Source organism: Aricia agestis, chromosome 17 (assembly GCF_905147365.1).
Source record: "Aricia agestis chromosome 17, ilAriAges1.1, whole genome shotgun sequence".
Classification (NCBI taxonomy): domain Eukaryota; kingdom Metazoa; phylum Arthropoda; class Insecta; order Lepidoptera; family Lycaenidae; genus Aricia; species Aricia agestis.
The window spans coordinates 6675278-6694895 of record NC_056422.1 but is presented as its reverse complement, the minus strand read 5'-3'; the positions used below and the strand labels follow the sequence as shown (position 1 = coordinate 6694895).

Below are 19618 nucleotides of genomic sequence, written 5' to 3'. Positions count from 1 at the left end.
AGAGTTGTATGACGTAGGCATTGCATTATTGCAATCAATATTCAGTATGTTGCAATTTTTCTCATAGAAAAGTCGTTTACTGATTAATTATTATTATTATCGGACAAGGTCGTGCAAAGTTAGTCGTTTTACAGCCTTATAGTCTTATTTCGTTACTGTACGCACTACTCTAGATAAGTCAATGTATATTATAAAATGTTCTGTAATATGGATTATACACTGTATAATCCATATTACAGAACATTTAACGACAATACTAATATTGGGACGGATCCAAGCGCACAAAATGGAGTAATATCGGGGGCATGTTAGTGGATAAACGTTTGGAAGATCAAAGGAACTAATTGGACCATTTGCGCCTAAATATAAAATACCGCTTCCGGTTCCGCGGTCTATTGGCTGTCTGTCACGACAAACATATTATGTATAGCACTATCACGGCAAACGTTGTTTTGCCATAAAATGATTTTCCCTGTTTTCCTGCTTTTCCCTTGAAGTTTTTTTCTGATTTTTTTATAGACCTCACGGAGCCCGAGACCTTTCCAACGAATGCAAAACCGTGGAAATCGGTTCGTGCGTTCTGGAGCTATAGCGTCAGGAAGGAAAACCTTACTTATTTTTATATATTAGATATACAACATTTTAGAACTATAAAGCACAGATTACTAAGGTTCAGTTCAGACCGCAACGTGACGCGTAGATGCATTCAGCATTTCTGTACTGAATTGACAGATTGCGTGAGCGTGAGATGCTCAGAACAAGAAAATAAGGTGAGACTTCTTGCAAATCTGTCAAATCCATACAAATTTAGAAATACATCTACGCGTCACCACGCCACAATAGACATAACGACCAGTAGTTCGACTGCAAAGAGACGGACAGGTTTCAATATCTGTCAAATTCGTCGGGTTTCACTAGGATTATGAACGGAATGTGCCTCGCGCTGGCTGATATAATAAATTTTTAAATATTAAAAATAAAGTTTTCAAAATTGGATTCTGACAATTTTAATCGCATGTGTCAAAACACAAACAACAATACGACCAAAGAGGAACACGTCCAGCGAATATGTCATAGTTTTAAATTCGTATGTAACAAGATAACCCTAGCGACGATTTTCGTCATAATACGTCAAATTTAAAAATTTCAACATCAGTTCTAAGTCGGCATACTCTATCATTCTGTCTACTCTGACCACGCGTCGGATTGCTATGTGAATTGAACCAAGTAGTTACTAGTTACTACGTAGGTACTAATTACTAAATTCTTTATAATTTAGCGCGAAGAAGTAACAAGCACATTTGCGTTTATTATATTAAGTTAATAAACGATCATAATAATAATATGAGGAAATTGTCATTTCTACTTTTCTCTAACGAAACTTTCTAATCCACCACTAATCAGGAGAACTAAGTATTTGTGGCATATAGAATTGAAACAAAGAGTAGTTACGCTGGTGTAGGCATTTAACCTTACTACTTACTACTTATTTTCTGGTCTACTCGTCTTCAAGGGAAGCAATCTTTCGAAGTACGCGGCGTGACGGTCATTGACCCTGTGAGATTTGGGAACCGCGAACTTATTTATACCCATTGTGTAAGTAATTGAAATCGTGGACAGATTACAAAAAATCCGAAAGTTAAAGGTAAGTTATAAGTACTTTTGTAGTACAGTTTTCCGCAACTGTACTTTAGTACTACAGAAAGTATAATAACAATAGAGGTTTTACTTTTTTTTTCAATTTAATAAGATATATTTTTTTTATAATGGTAACAAAAATAAGGTAAGTTACGTGTTTCTTTTCCGCTCCATTTAACAAAAAACTTCGCGCGTTGCCAAGTACTTAACCAAAACTAATCATAATCAGTGTACCGTAATATAGTTAAGATCTGGAATGGAATGTTGAAATAGTATATTTTCTGTAAAACGCAATTTATAAAACTACACTGTACACAACATAAATCAAAGGCTTCATGAACATAATCCGATGAAACTTTTGTAAACAAGTTTTAGATAAGCGGAAGCATTAGCGCAGCCGATGACAGCGGGTAGAAAATAACATTTTCACAAGCAATATTACAATTTACAACTGAAAATCATTCACACAGGCCTACCAGGATCTCTTTGTACGTGGGTGACATTGGCAATTATTGTCATGGATACGAAAAAAAAGTGTCGCTCAAATTGACCTTTCGGCACAGAATACATATTATTAGTTTTTTTCGGCACAGAATAGATAATCTTTCGGCTGATTTCGTTTCAGCCACATGCAAAATGATACATTGACAAGAGCGTGTGAGTGTGATAGTCTTACAAGTGCACTTTACAAGATGGCCACATTCGTTCCGATTTTGGCCAAGTGTTTCTACGCCGAAGTTACCAGGTAAGTACATGCTTACCGAACGGATCTAGCAACTCCCAAAACTTTCTCGCGCAAAACTTTTTTGCGAATATCGAAATCATGTCATGTCATGGCAATGCAACTTGACGTGTAACCAAAACTCGTTTGTGGCGTTGCTATGACATGACAAGATTTTGAGACGCGCAATAAAAGATTTGCGCGATAAAAAACAGGACGAACACATTTACTACTCAGTTTTAAGTACTCGTTAACTTCCTAGTTCCTACTCTTAGAAATCATAAACACATGTACCCAATTATTACGCGAACATTGTAGAAAACATGCACATAATATTATTTGAGCAGTAAATCATACATTAATTATTATTCTCGTATCATTAGCGAGTAATTACCGCAATAAAATAAGTGGCAAAAACTATTACGTGTCGCTGATCGGTGTCTTCACGTATATTCGTGTTTTATTGTATTGTAATAGTATTATGACGTGCTAATTTTCTCCTCTTTTTTATTTCTTAAGGTTTGTTTACATGGAATGTAATTTTGTTAATTTGCGTTAACTTAAGGCCCAGTAGTCTCTAAAATAAGCAGGTTGATGTCTGTCAGTAAGAATATCGACGTTAAGGACGTTAAAATAACATTCATATCAGCGCGCCTTGTACAGTGGCTGTTACGCGCTCGCCGCGTGCCTTGATAATAGAAAATAGGAGTAAAAACCTTTTGTTTTTAGTATTACACAAATCAAATATATCAAACCGTTTACGTTAGGTTACGACACATATACTACATTTTTTGTTTTTTCTAGAAAGTGTGAAATTTAGCAATTAAAATGATTTAATTATGAACAGCGTTATAACAGTCATCTTTGAGATTTTTTTCTATCGAGCAGAATTTTTCAAATTGTGTACTGATATACCTTTGCGTATAGGAAATTTTCTCAATTTTAAAACGGTACTTATTTTATACTTAAATAATGACATTTCCTTTACTAAAAACGTGTTTTAAAAAACCCATTTTACGTAGTTGCAACAACCACAGCGCCTTAAGGTTTGTTTACATGCAATGTAATTTTGTTAATTTACGTTAACTTAAGTTGTGCGTCATTGCCGTTTAGTTTATTAGCCGCTTAACTAGCCCATTCTTATTGAAGCTTGTCCGCATTAAAAAGTATCATAATATAATACCTAATGCTGCTGCTGCACAGTCCATTTGTTCCAAAGCATGGCCCTCTCGCCTCGTATTAATAAGTGTAGTTTATACTATGTGCAGTATGTAAGTTTGAACGTCTATCAGAGATACAAGGTTGTTTTTTATCATCTTACCAGACACGCGATAAATGAGGACGATGTTTTTACTTATGTAGACGGAGTGTTGTGAAATTATATTAACACAGGAAATTGATCGGATGACTGTAATTTTTAGGCCTGTGAGCGATCTGCATTTGTGCATAATATTAGTTTTTGCTTGGGCCTAGATTTTTTGAGGAAAGACGAAAATGCCATTCATTATTTAATGTAACATTTTAAAGATACGATATAACTACTGTGGACTAAGGTTTTATCATGTTTTAGTTAACTCACGCATTTTTCATACAGTATCAAAATTATTATGTAAGTAGTAGGTATTTTCAATCACAAATACTACATCTAAGCCTATTATTTAACAGGAATAAGAAAATAAAATACATTTTGTTCTCAATATTAGACGTGGCCTAAATTTTTCATCCGCTTTTAAACCAGGAATATTTGATTCTAAATCGTCCGAGCTTGTATCGTGTTGGACATTAATAAAGTCTCGTGCCCGCTTTATTCTCACAAGAAGAATTCTTGGTCCAAATATTTTGAGTATACAAATGCTGCTAATATTAGAATTGACTGGTGAAAAATCGGAATTGACTGAAAAACATTAGGATTGACTGGTTAAAAAATTAGAATTGACTGGTTAATTTATAAAAGTTAAAGTTACAGTTTTGAGACAGGTGATTTACATGTTGAGACAAAGAAATTGATTAGAGCATAATATTGGAATTTGGAACCTACTTAGTACTTACTTCTTCGACAATTGCAGTGTTCATTGATTTTTCATAAAAGTGGTTTAGATTATTATTTTTTTAATTCGGTTCTTTTTAACACTCCTATTATTTTTATCTTGTAGTTTCATTAGTTTAATTTAATGCTAACATTTAAATGTAAATTTAAAAGTAAAACAGTAACTACGAAAATAATTACAATAGACATAAAACATTTTTATTGTGAAGAAATCATAAAAAAACCTCCACGCACTTCTGCCCGAATAAAATCATAAAATATGATATTGTGTTTTTATATATTCCGAAAACAGTTACTATTCCAAGTTATGAGCCATTCCAATAAAAGTGCACCTGAGCCCCTCAGAGGTAGTACTAAAATATGAACTACGCACTCAATTTTCTGTATATTTATTATACAGTATCATAATGAAAGATCTAGAAAAGGTTTTATTTTGCGTCATAATATTGCAAGAATGTGATTTGTTATTTTGACTTAATTTTTGAGGTATATGCCATAATTAGTTACTAATTAGTAGAACTAACCCTACATCATATTATACTAACTTTACATTTTACTATAGGTAGGTATTTAATTTATATTAGACAACATAATATCTAAAAGTTAATAATAATATAGTATTAGCAGTTTTTAATTTTTTTTTAATGCGCCAAAAACACCTAGTACCACCTACCAAAGATTAAGCCTTGAACGCAGAGGCGTCAGGCGATATTCTCGTCAGTCACGCAAGTTCAATTATACTTTATAAAATTGATACTCCATTTACACCCATTATACATTTCCACAAGTATGAAACTGAGTTGAACGAACTGATTGAAAGAGAATTGCCTCTACTATAAAAACGTCTAGAAATTTCCAATAGCGAGAACGAACTGGATTAATTTAAAAGTTACGAATGAGAAGAGATGTTATTGAAGAAGATTGTAAGTGAGAAATATAAATTATTATTTATTTAGAAATTATGAACAAAATAATATTTTATAAATGTATGGAAAATGTTTACTGTTTATATATTTTGGAACAAGACGATCCGTATATTTTTCCGGGACAAAATATGTCCTATGTCCTTTCCCGGGACTCAAAGTATCTTCATACCAAATTTCAGCAAAATCAGTTCAGCAGTTTAGACGTAAACAGGTAAAAGACAGACAGACACACTATCGCGTTTTTAATATTACTATAAGTACGGATTTCAAAAGGTATTTCCTTATTTTCTATGAGACTAACCCTTACGTTGATGGCATTAAATCCTATTAGGGTTGATTGAACTTTGAACGCCCTTAGCATCATCGTTCTTATAATTTATAAGCATAATAAAATCGTGACTAATTCTCTGCCGCGGACCACTGCTGAATTGTAACACGACCGATTTCAGAAGTATGCCAAACAGTAAAACATCCAATTTTCTGCACTGTTACCATTAGAACTAATTTGCACCGGTACAGCGGCGGACGCCAGCATCACATAATATTTGACTCTAGCACTGAAATCAAGTGTGTTGATTAAAGACTTTGAAGTTATAATAGCTATGGTTAATATGAAACTGTCCCATCGTCCAGTGTATTGAAAATACCTTAATATTATATTTCAATCCAGTGCGATATCTAGCGCCTGCAGCCTGCTATCACCAGCACTTCAAACATTGATATAGCGCTGGAATCGAGCGATGCTAGCATAGGCACTGTAATGTAAATGATCCATCAGTTTCAAATCAGTATTGGACGTACTCTAATCAGGCGAAGAGACACGAACTGCACGTAAAAGGCCCGTATTGCAACGTTTGTCACACTCCCGTCCCATTTCTGCTGCCCTAGTACCTACAGATAGCGTTGATAACGTTGTTATCAAAGCTTTGTCTCGTAACGTTTCTTTGTCTTTAGCAACTGACGAAAATTCTACGATAAACTTTGTCTTTTCGATTGTAAAGTGTGTAAGTGAAGCGAAGAAAAAAATTGTATGGTTACCACGAGATTAATTTTATTTAACACTATACGATGATGAGCCGAAATTCGTTTTCCACGGGGGGACATTTAATTTTTTCCGGAATAAAATTTATCCTCTCCCGGAATTCAAAGTTACCATACCAAATTTTATCTAAATCGGTTATACTATTAGTATGGATTTAGGAAAATATAAATGTCGCTAACAAGAAAAAGGGTTATTGCATAGTATATTTTTTTTTTTACGTGGTAGAGCCATGCTTCGGCACGAATGGGCCGGCTCGACCGGAGAAATACCACGGGCTCACAGAAAACCGGCGTGAAACAGCGCTTGCTTTCCCTACCCTTCCCTCCCCTACCCTTCCCTATTCCCTTCCTTACCTCCCCTACCCTGTAATCCTATTCCCTCTTAAAAGGCCAGCAACGCACCTGCAGCTCTTCTGATGTTGCATGTGACGGAAGTTGCTTTCCATCAGGTGACCCGTTTGCTCGTTTGCCCCCTTTATTTCTTAAAAAAAAAATAGCAAGCATGAAAAAATCAAGCTTGGATTTCATATCCAAATTCCGGACCCTCGTACGCGAAATATTATTTTATGAAAATTTACAGTGCAAAACTCATTGACACAATTTTGAACTAGCGAAACTTCGAGAAGTTAAAACGTACGAGAGGATCGTAATTGCACTTATCGGAGCGGCAAATGAGTGTTGCAATATTTAATCAGACGGTTTTTTTTTTAATTTCAATGGTGAAGGCAAAAGTTTGTTGACGGACGCCATTCTTCCTGTATTGAGTTTTTGCTTACGTTTGGGTGTTCCTAATTTAATTAATTTAGATTAAATAAAGTACATTTTTTGTTGATGATTTTTTGTTGCGATGTGAAACGAAACGAAAGTCCTTGTTTTATTACTTATTTAATTCAAAATATGTTTTATTATTTATTTAAACATAAAAGATAATGTTACTAACATAATTTATAAGCCTTTACTAACAAATGAGTCTATGTAACTTGATTTAATAAACTATTTAATTTCATTTCATTTCATTATAGCTTTTTTTATTAATTATTTCATCAACTTCTATTCTTGTCAAGTACTAAATAAAGCAGCCAGTATATATTTCTTTTTCTGTTACCTAATAGATACCAAGAACATCTATAGGAATATAAAGCCTTCGGAAAACAATACTAACAGATAAAGATCTAGGGCCGTATCTAAAAAAGGTTGAGAACTATAAATTCAACCTTCCCTTTAATTAAAAAGAATAGGTTCATGATATGAATCAACAAAGCCACACAGACAATGGCACTAGTTAAATCTCCACGAATACTTCAGAATAATGTTCTCATGTTGCATTGTGATGTAAAGATTTTATCGTAAACTGCACTCTATTGATTAGGTAATAGGGGTTAGAATTTAAATCTCATTTTATCAGCACTTGACTATTGTGTTAGTAGAGTAGGCGAGCTTTTGCCTTTTAGGCTTTTTACGATATTTTTTCTTCTTTTACATTTAAATTTTCAATGATAATGATTAATGAATCATTGAAATGTGAAAAAAATATCGTCACTTTCATTAATGGATTTTCTTTATGTATTACACATTATAAATTAAAAATATACAATTAAAATTTAAAACGCTCAAAGTATTATTAAATTAATATTTTCACTGAAGGAAAATCGATATTGGAATTTCCGTGAATCGTCTTTATTTATAGAACAATACAGGATAAGGATACTTTTTCCTCGTTTCCTTTCATTTTACTTATTCTAAACTTACCCTCGTGCATTTTCCGTATCCGATAATTATACTCAGTACTAAAAAGCACTAAAACTTATTTATAAACCTAAAACTAAGTACCTACTATTTTCATTCATACATACAAAACATATTTTCATTCGTACAAAAAATCAAAACTTTTGTTCAATTTTTATTTCATTCATTCCATCAACATTTTCACATTAGTGATGTACGTAACCTCATTAATTACGGGATACCCGGGTTTTTTAATGAGCCAAACGCACTGCCATTCAAAAACAACAGTTGACATTAACGTACGCCAATAGTAACCTTGTTGCGGAGTTACAGAATTTTTAATTAGGTAAAAAAGTTAACGTACGCCAATAGTAACCTTGTTGCGGAGTTACAGAATTTTTAATTAGGTAAAAAAGTTGACGCGTAACGGCGTAACTAGCATCCCGTAACGATGCTCAAAAGTGAATCCGAGTTTTTCGAAAAAGTTCGTAATTGTAAACATCACAGCCCACAAAGGATAGGGTTGTCACAATATCTAAATAAAATTGGTAATAATAAATAAGTTGGGAAGAATAAAATGCTTTGGTTAAAATATTAAACGACGTTTTTGCATTTAAACAGCCGACATAATTATTGTAGTTAATGAACAGAATTTAATGTGAATAATTTTCTGTAAGCAAGATAACCGATTCGGGATTCAGGATTTTAGAGAAACCTAACAAGTGACAACCCTAGGCGGACTTGAATTATATTAAAACTAGGTAACGCCTGTAACTTCTTACTCCGTTGCACAAATATATTTTGTTTGTCGTGCGGGAACGGAACATTTTTCCGGGATAAATAGTATCTAATGACCTTTCCCAGGACTCAAAGTATCGCCATACCAAATTACAGAAAAATCGGTTCAGCGGTGTGAAGAGGTAACAAAAAGACAGACAGGCAGACAAACAGAGGGCCAGTCAGTCGGACAGACAGGCAGACTGACAGACACGTTCGCATTTATAATATTAGTATGGATTCACAGCTAATTTTCGCCACCCCTATGCGTCACTAAGAACAAAGGCTAGTGATGCGCAAATCGCGGAAACGGGATTTCGCAAACCAATTAAACATCATTGCTGCAATTACGTAAATCGATACATTAATTTTCTATTTCCATCACTAATTCATTACAGACGTGTTTTTATTGCCTTTAATTTTATTGTTTGTTCTTTTTTAGCTGAAACAGTGAACATAATATTCATCTAACTGCCGCACTCTTAAGCTAAGTACTCACATACGGTTTTGCTCGATAGTTTTACTCGAAATCGAGCAAAAACCACCGTGTGGACCGCAAAACTCACAGCTCGATGACTCGCATCGGGCCAGTTTGAAGGCTCGAATCGAGCCGGCTTGACAAATTTTTGACACAGAACTTACTCTTCCTTAGTTTTTATTAGTCGTAGCTAATTTCCTTCGAAATGTAGTTAAACTATCGAGCAATACTGAATGTATGTGTGATTGCTCGATCGAGCAAAACCGTATGTGAGTACTTACACTAAGACGAATATTAATTAAGTACTTAAATGTTAAATGTGACAAAATTAAGATTTTGACATTAAGCTCCATACATTATCTGTAAAATTCCACATGAAATTAAAGTTTAATCATAATTAAATATTTCTGTCTGCAGTTAAGTATTATCAGATAACTAATGGTTTCAAAGCCAGAATGCGGACATATTAATACTACGTCATTTGGACAAGCTATGTCAATTCAATGTTAGTCGTGATATCTCAGCTGGGTTTGAGATAACGTTACCAAATTACGTAGGTCCGCCATCTGCCTATAAATCGTTTTCTCTGATATTCGGTATTTCTAAAGTAGACGTACTTTATTTGTTTTTTCTATGGTAACAAAAAATCTAAATGTGTAGATAAACTAGGTTAAAATCCATTATTTGCTTGATGCCAACTCTAAATCAGGGTAAAAATACACATAGTAATGGGTTCCGTATGCGGGTATCCGCAAATGCCGCCAGACATTAGCGGGATTCCCCTAATATTTCCCCTGGGTTTCACTAATTAATGGCTAAATAAGCAAAGATACCACTTGGCTGACTTTCTTTAAAAAATGCTCTTGATTACCAATTAAATTGATGTGTCATGAGTCATGACTCATGTACAATGTACATTTAATAGTTAGTACATTATCTTATGTTGCGATATTATGGTTCTAATATTATAATAGTGCCTTATATATTTTTATTTTTAATAGAACAATAAAATTGGTTGAAAGAAAGACTTTGTTTTTTTTTGTAGTACCGTAGCTGAAATATTCAGTACTCCTTAGACATCGGTAGCAGCACATTTATATAATAGTAAATTCATACCTATATTGATATTAATTTGCATTCGTATGAAATGTGATTCGAACCGAAAAATCTAACGTGGCTGTCGAAACAAAATTCAATCAAGTCATAAAATTCGTGATTCGGAAACAAGCGATTTGTTGGGCATGTTCAAATCGATGCATATTTTTTTCTTTTTTTCTAACTGTGCCCTTTTTTTGTTTGTGAATCGGGTCGTGACTGTAGTGGATTAGGCCGCGGTTACATGATCACGATGACAAGATGATGTCATGTCATTTCTGTTCACGACATGGTACTGTGACATGAAATGCTTATGAGCACCATATTTATGCGATCTTGTTCTTACACAAGTTACAAACTAGCATCAGTTGTTGTTATGAAATATCTAACCACTGTTAACTCTAATTTTACACATGTAGTCAAAAAATTTTTTTGAAAATAGATTTATTTTAAGGCGTATCATATCTGTATGCAGTATGCACCTACTTGTCTACCTAAACTGTCTATAAAGTCATATCTGTCTTCTCTAGTCCGAACTGTCCATCAAGGCATTTAAGCTACCTCTTACATTTTTTTATGCCACCAAAAGCAAAAAAAAATAAAAATAAAATAAAATATCTTTTTATTCAAAATGGGTATCATGATACACTTTTTGAAAGTCGAACGAAGAAACTACGTTGCCTACCACCGGTTCGGGAACTACCCCGCCGAGAAGAACCGGCGTAAGAAACTCGCACGGGGCCATCTTTTGCAAAAAAAAATGGAAAATTACAATGTTATGGCTTACAGCTATGTAACAAAATTAAAAGAAAAGTAACCTGCATGGAGCCACCCTATTCCCAAGGTGTGCTGTCCTCGAAGAAATCATTGACTTTATAATACGCTTTAGCACACATGCGTTCTTTAACTGCTTTTTTAAATTTGTTTAAAGGTAGATTTTGAACATTTTCTGGGATTTTATTGTATAGGCGTATACATTGGCCTTTAAAGGATTTGCTTATTTTGGCTAGTCTGAACATTGGTATTGCTAACTTGTTCTTATTTCTAGTATTTACATTATGATTATCACTTTTCTTTTTGAAAATATTTATGTTCTTTCTAACATATAAGAGATTTTCCAAAATGTATTGAGATGTGACGGTCAGAATTCTTATTTCTTTAAATTTTTCTCTTAGAGATTCCAAAGACGACATCTTATAAAACAATTTGCAATCTCTACCAAAAACAATTGCATGACCAATTTGTATAATCCAGCGTAAAAATTGTTTTAAGCGGACCATCGCATGAGAATTTCACACCTATAAAGGAAATCGTTACCATTGTATGTTATATTAGATTATGAACCTGATATTCAAATGAACTAAACCAGTGTTTTTAAACCTTTTTATGATGCGAACCCCTATAAGTATGAAAAAATATTTCGCGTCCCTTTGCTTTTCCATTTCTTAAAATTCTTCTACTCTTTCTAATCTTTATTGTTTTTTACAGAAACTGTTGTCTCCACCTTTGGCGACCCGCCTACAAAAGCGACCCAGAGGTTGAAAAACACTGTACTAAACTATACCGAAGTCCAAAACCGTTTGAAATCAGCGAACCGTAAAGATCTTGGAAGTAAGATCACAAAAAGTAATAAGTAGTGTTTGAAATATAATGATGATGAGATCATATTTTCTACAGTTAGCTTAGTATTCTAATAGTAATTAGACCCCGTGCTTTTAAAAAGATCAACACTACAGACGTTTCAGTAATAGTAATATTAATATTTTTTACGATAAAACTCGTATAACAGTCAGTGTCAAAAGATTATACAATATAAATATAGCGCCACTCATCAATATTTAGTGTTGTGCATTTTTTAGAAAGGGAGTAAGTACAATAAATGATTAATTTTATTCTAAGCAACGAAAACTAACAAATTTGCAAGTTTTTGGCAACAAAATAAACGATTTGGCAACAAATAAACTCATAATACGTAACTATTTCCAATAAAGCAAGAAAAATCAAACGATGTCACACACACATGGACCCGACAATCTTCAAGACATGTACTGCATTGAAGACGTACATTTTCTCATTTTCTTTTTTCCGTTCTAGTGGCTTAGCTAAAATGGCATTTATATTGAATGGAATAGAGTATGTTTTAGTATGGGCCGAGTAAAGCGCAGTCGATAGATGTAGGTCGCATGAAATTTTAGTGGTCTATCGACAATGGATTCAATCAGTACGTCTCGGTTGATAATGTCGTGCGGTAATTGCAAAAAGCACTAATTTTAATCATCGTATTTCATCTTTAATTTAAGGAAAACCTGCAAGGATTTTCGCGACTTTAATTATAATAATAATATAAAATAAATCATAAGCTTTGTCCACACTGTGCCTTTTTCTGTTCGTCACGGGCATGCGTTATAACGCAGTCAACACGAACGTGAGACATGCCCGCGACGCATGCCCTCTGACCGTAACCAAAAAACAAAAATAAGAATGTTGGCGTTGCGTTCGTTGACTCATTCAATTATTGAATGCGCCAAAACGAAAGTTGGATGAAAGGAGATGACGAAAATTGAAGACGAAATCGCATAGTGTGGACGTAGCTAATAGCTATGTCCACATTATGCAATTTCATATTCAATTTTCGTCATCATCTTTTTATTCAACTTTCGTTTGGCATATTCAATAATTGAATGCGTCGAAATCCACCCGCGTTGGAAAGAAAAGTGTCATAGCGTCGCGGGAATTCCTCACGTGCGATTTTGACTTCGCTATAACGCATGCCCTTCATGAACAAAATAAGGCACAATGTGGACAAAGCTATTGGGTTTTTGCAATGCATTGCAGCTGCAACTCCAAATTACACCAGCGCTTTTCTTTTGTCCAAATCACAATCACATTTTCATGACATTGACTGGGGATCTGAGTGTGAAATAGTTGTCCCTGTGACACTTTGCAAGATGGCGGCATTGATTCTGGGCACTTAACAAAAGAGCTTGTAGCTTTAATGCTATAGTACTCACATACGTTTTGCTCGATAGTTTTACTCCGAATCGAAGAAAATGACATATTTGACATATTTAGTTCCATCGAGCCGGCTCGAAGCGAGCCTTCGAGCTGTCAGTTTTGCGGTCCACACGGAGGTTATATAATTGCTCGATTTGGAGTAAAACTATAGAGCAAAACTGATGAAACTGAGTACTTAGCTTTAAGCCTACGACAGTTTTTCTCACAAGTAAAATATCCAAAAGGAAGTCGGCTTTTGAAGAAAAGAAAATTGATATTTGCTGTCAAAGATTTAGTAGAGGATTCCCTTTGAAGCAAGATGTTGCCCGGAGGCAGAAGTTGGCAGGCCTGTCGATACTTCGGAGAAGCCTTATAAAGGACCACAAAGGATGGTAAATGTCACTTTGTAGGACTATTAGAGTTCAACGCTATTAGAAACTATCAGTTATTAATTTCTTGGAGAAATTAGGACCCTTTGCCTTTTCCACCTTCAAGAAGAATCTCGTTTATCCGAACATAGTTTTTATCCATAGATTATATTTTCATTAATTCTTGAAAATTACATTCTTCGTACAGATTTTATTTGTTCAAGGTAGATACCATATTATGATGCCAAAGATTATGAGCCAACATTTATTTTCACGATTATTTGCTACATTTCTACTTGCTATCAGATAAAGAACGTACAAACCATCCTTACGTGAACAAAAATTAAATGTTTTAATGTAAAAAATACCTAAAACCACACATAAGTGATTACATGCAACTATACAAGCCAAGTAAGCTATGAATATGCCGACATAAAATGGAAATTAGAAAAGTTATACTAACCGCCTACTCGCGTACCGTGAGAGTTCTGTGCTATTGACCACAAACTATGGGGTACTGTGGGAAACAGATTAATTTAACTTGCAAGAAAGAGTTATTTTTTTAATGAAGAAAAAGCAGAAAGCCATGAAATTAATGCAAGCAGTGATTTGCATTTACATGTTGGAAGCAAAGGTAGTTTTGATAATTGGCTGATATCAGTAAGTATTATACATTAGGTATTGATTTTGTTGGTGCAGCTCGTGAACCGTACATTTCTCTCATGTAAAAAAAAACTAGGCCTTTACATCGGTTATGGATGATGTATACAGTATTTTTCGGAGCGAAGTAACCACTCCTCAAATACTGTAGTACCTGGGACAAGATATTTAAATGTCCGTGTGGTTGCCCAAGCGCATACGGCATTCTCGCATCATAGTCGCCCTAGTCCAGAGGAAAGAAATAGTCAATACGTCTGGGACCAACTATGTGCGGGTTTCCTCACGATGTTTTCCTTCACCGAACGAGCGTCCGTATTATGTACTTGAGATCAGAAAATGTCTCATAGGTACACGCCTCCACCCGGGTTCGAACCTGCACCCTCTAAGAGTGCGAACCAAAGATTACCATTACATGACCATTAGGCCACGGACGCTCTTCTCATATTAAAACTATCCTTATAATATTTTGTTCATTTCCTGAGATTCATTGGTTCAGCGGTGTCCTTCAAAACTTTGATGTGGTAAAATACAGAGACACTTTTCTCTTTTCTTTCTTGCATTTAATATTAATATGTGCATCATAATTTCTACAAGGAAAAATTATTCCAATGTGCCATTATATTGCTATGAAAACTTACTACATTTATATACAGTTGGAATTAACAATCGCGTCGGTTCATCATTAAGCCTGCGCCTAGGTCTAGGCACAGGTAAGCGGAAGTTATTAGCGGGGTCGTTCACCCCGCCCGCCCAGAAACCGCCCGCCTAGAAACGCCGCCCAAACAATGTCAATAATGTACACGTTAATTACGTTTTATTTGCCATTACGTGATGCTACGTGCGAAACGTTGACATGATAATTATAGTAGTTTAGGCAAAATCAAAATGCGTTATTTTAACAGACTTTCAAAAAGGAGGAAGTTATATGTTCGTCTGTACTTTTTTTTAGGTTTACCATAACTTCGCCGTTTGTGAACCGATTTTCAAAATTCTCTTTTAATATTTGAACATGGACTGTAAACGATATATTTTATCAGCTGTAACATTTAGGTACAGCATTCTAGCTCTATTCTAGAGTTTAGTCCTAATATAAGACCTAGACTAAAGACTGTAGGCAATATTCTAGTCGATCTAACGCACAAATTGAGGTCTATCGAACATATTACGTTGCTTCAGCGAACTTCGAAATTTAAACGCTACAGGCAAAGTTATATGCTAAGGTATTGCGCTAGCATCTAGACCCAAGTTCTAGGCGTCCTATAAAATATTACTTTATTGCCTAGGCTGCCTAGAAAATTTTAAACTGAAAGTTTCATAAACGTATTTGTAAGCTTATATTGTTGAGCCTACGTTATACTAGGTTTTATTAGTATGTGTTGGTAGATGATTTATTAAAGTTACTGAGTAACTACAAGGAACCTTTATAATTTTCCTCAGTCTGTCTGCCCGTCCACCCCGGTTTTTTTATTATATACAAAATTAATTGATTCAAAGTCTATGATCAAAATTAATTGATTCAAATAACTTAGGGCCTGTTTCACTTCTGTCTGATAAAGTGCCGAATAGGCTATTCACTACTTTTTTGACAGGTTCTCCAATCTCCATACTTCATCTGTCGTTAAGTGGTGCACCACTTAACGACAGATGAAGTATGGAGGCTCTCCATGGAGAGCCCATTCGGCACTTATCAGGAAGTGGTGAAATAGGCCCTTAGTGTGGCAATAATAATATTATGTTGAATTCTTTAACTTTTTAAGCAAATACCGCTCATAGTTTTGTTGCGAAGCACTTTTCTTATTCCCAATATTTATTATAGGTACTTAGGGCCTGTTTCACCACTGCCTCATAAGTGCCAAATAGGCTACCCACCACTTAACTTGACAGATGAAGTATGGAGAATCTGTAAAAAAAAAGCTGTGAATAGCCTATTCGGCACTTTATCAGAAAGTGGTGAAACAGGCCCTTAGGGTATGTTTCACCACTTCCTCATAAGTGCCAAATAGGCTATCCACCACTTAACTTGACAGATGAAGTATGGTGAATCTGTCAAAAAAGCTGTGAATAGCCTATTCGGCACTTTATCAGAAAATGGTGAAACAGGCCTTTAGTATGGATTCTTAAAAACAATCAACGTATTGGTCGTTGCGAAGAGATGCAGGTCACAAGTACAATATACCAGGCAGCAGAAAGGTCAAGGGTTGGAATGGCAACATCTAAACAAAGCCGTTATGGCCGACCTCTAGAAGGGCCCTTTGAAAATACTTCAGACTAGAACTATTTTCTTCCATACGGAAAACGGTATATACCTACAGTGGATAGTTCTACTATGTGGTTTTCTTTCCTTTTATTTATATTGTTTTGTTTTTTGTCTATATTTTAATAAACAGGAAAGGTTTGAATGGGCTCTGAAGGTACTGGTCCGATTTTAATGACGCAAGTAGTTGCCCACGTGAAAAAATTTTACCAATCAACAACAACGCTCGTGAAAAGATAAACCAGGCATTAGGTTTATCTTTTCACGAGCGTTGTTGTTGATTGGTAAATTTTTTGACGTTAGCCAATCAAAAGCAATAGTAAAGAAAGAAGAGAAACCCCGGTTAACAGAACTCAGAAACTGGGCATAAGCAATTTTTTTTCGCAAGCATAAAGTTAAGATATTTTGGATCTTTATGTGTGTATGAGTATATTTTATTTTATTGTTACTTGAAGGTGTGTAAACTTAATGCTATACATACTTTATTTTTAATAAAGTAGGTTTTTAAGATTTTTCGTACACGTACGGTACATCATAACTCATGATATTATAAATTTCAATATGCAACCAGAGCATCCCATTTCACGATTTTCACTTGTCATCTGTGATCTGCCTCGCCAGACTATCGAGAGGAAGTTGAACACTTTTTATAGAAAAACATTTCCATTATTGCTTTACAGAAAGTATTTAAAGAAAAATACTGTAACCAAACCACAGCGAATATGTCTTTGCACAAACATCTAGAATTAGTGATAAAAAAAACAATAATTTTGAAAATAAGAGCAACAAAGACGGCGTTATTAAATTCATATTTCGAATTTCGAATGCGCCTTACTCAAGTATTGAGCGAAGATATTTCAGTATGAATACACACGAATGAAAAATGCACAGGCTTGAATAGGAAAACGGAAAAAATGCGCCACGCCAGCGTTGCAATAAAGCGGCTTTGCACGTACCAGTAGCAGGCATAGTCAAGGTACACTATAATCCATACCAATAATATAAAGCCAAAGGTGTATCTTTCTGTGGCCTCTACATATTTAAGCCAAAAAACCGATTTTGGTATACGATATAGATGTGTGGGAAAGTCTCTTAAGTGCCTGATAGACGTACGAACTTAAAGTACGCGGGTTTTAAGTTTGCAAACTTACTCGGCTCGCGTCGGTGACACACGAGAATCGCTCACACTGGATTACCATGCCCCCAGGCTTGCTTTGCTCTTTGCTGATACATAGGCGATTAAGGTCGTCAAGTCATAAGTCCGCGTACTTACTTGCACGTCTGTCCCTTTAGTCTCTTTAAAGGGCGTATTAAAGTTTTTATCGCGGATAAAAATTAAGTACCAATAGTCAATACTTAAAACGAATTTCCGCGCGATAGAAATTGCAATTAACATCGAGTCATTATTATAAGAAAGCTATAAATATGATTAAAAAGCTCTGCTAGAGCTTTTGCATTAGTTATGTTTCCGTTTATTTTAATTTTATTATAATAATATGTCACTTTTACATACTAATTTCAACTGCAACTATGTCAATTTAACAGCTATATTAAGTGCTAGTTACAAGCACAGTGTGACATTGTCTTAACTGCGGTATAAGTTTATGTGGTATCAGCTAGTAACAATTGAGTTTGAGGAAAACAATGAAAGCGCTGAGTTATTAATAACTTTAACGTTAAAATTCTCATGTTTGTTGCCAAACTTGTACGAAAGCAGGGATGACCAATTTTGATAAAATTTTAGTGTGCCACTTTTTTCATGGCCAATGTTGAAGTTGACGCTGATCATTCAGTACATAATTCTTAATCAATCAAAAAGTTTCTCCGTAAGTTGGAGGTTCTGAAAGGAGTTATATCATTACAACACGACGCCTAAAATGAGAACTGAAGCGGTCTTAGGATCTCCCTTTAAGGCTCTCAAGCTAATTTCAACAAAATATATGGCAAAACAACCTTTGCCGGGTCAGTAGGCGAATGTGACAGAGCTAAGACATATTTCTCTGATTTGAGAATGTTAACTGCAATTTTGTTCTATAATGTAGCTAAGCAATTATAATTTATAACACAAAATATGAGTTAAAAACATATAAACATGCATTAGACACATTTCTCACCGAACTAGTTTGGTCACTGAAGAATACCTGAAACAAAATAATTATCATTATTAACATGTAAGTTAAAAACTGAAACATAGAAAAATCTCCAAATCCTGCTTTTAAACCTTACAAGTTCGCAATAAGGTACAAAATTATTATATCTGTATCGATACTCTCTTAGATCAGCACCCGTAGCATGGCTACAGTGCAGTAGAAATACGAAAGTATAGACAAACAGCGGAGATAAACTGAAGGTGCCGTTCCGATCTTTACCGCGGCTAGCCGCGATCGACAAAAATCAAATATAATGAGATCGGAACGGCGCGGCACCTTCAGTTTATCTCCGCTGTACTTTCTATACTTTCGTATATCTACTGTAGCCATGCTACGGGTGCAGGAGGCTTTAAGCAAATCATCGACGCGAGAGTGATCGGCTTATATCGAGACGACAATGGCAAGTGTTGGTTCTGGCTCTAAATCCCTGAAAGATGTTTAAGCCTCCTTAGTTTTATGAATGCCTGGTACAGAATTGTTCGCTACAGAGAAGTTGTTGAAAAACTCCACATACATACAGATACACAATATTATAAAAACACCATAACCCCAATTTGGTAAAAAAAATCCCACATGTGTTTTTTTTTATGAAACAAGGGGGCAAACGACCAAACGGGTCACCTGATGGAAAGCAACTTCCGTCGCCCATGGACACTCGCAGCATCAGAAGAGCTGCAGGTGCGTTGCCGTCCTTTTAAGAGGGAATAGGGATTACCCTAAGAGGGAATAGGGATTACCCTATTC

At 35.0% G+C, this 19618-nt stretch overlaps 1 protein-coding gene across 7 annotated transcripts in view; it reads right to left on the bottom strand.

Moving 5' to 3' along the window:
• The window catches only part of LOC121735256 (rap1 GTPase-activating protein 1), a 330446-nt gene that overhangs the window by 32175 nt on the left and 278653 nt on the right, over positions 1 to 19618 (bottom strand). The window contains exon 2 of one of the 7 annotated variants that reach the window (XM_042126025.1): positions 18839 to 18865. The exons of the other annotated variants lie outside the window; for them this stretch is intronic. Coding sequence (XP_041981959.1) covers positions 18839 to 18865 — 27 coding nt within the window. The remainder of the gene's footprint in view (positions 1 to 18838; positions 18866 to 19618) is intronic. 7 annotated transcript variants of the gene reach the window in all.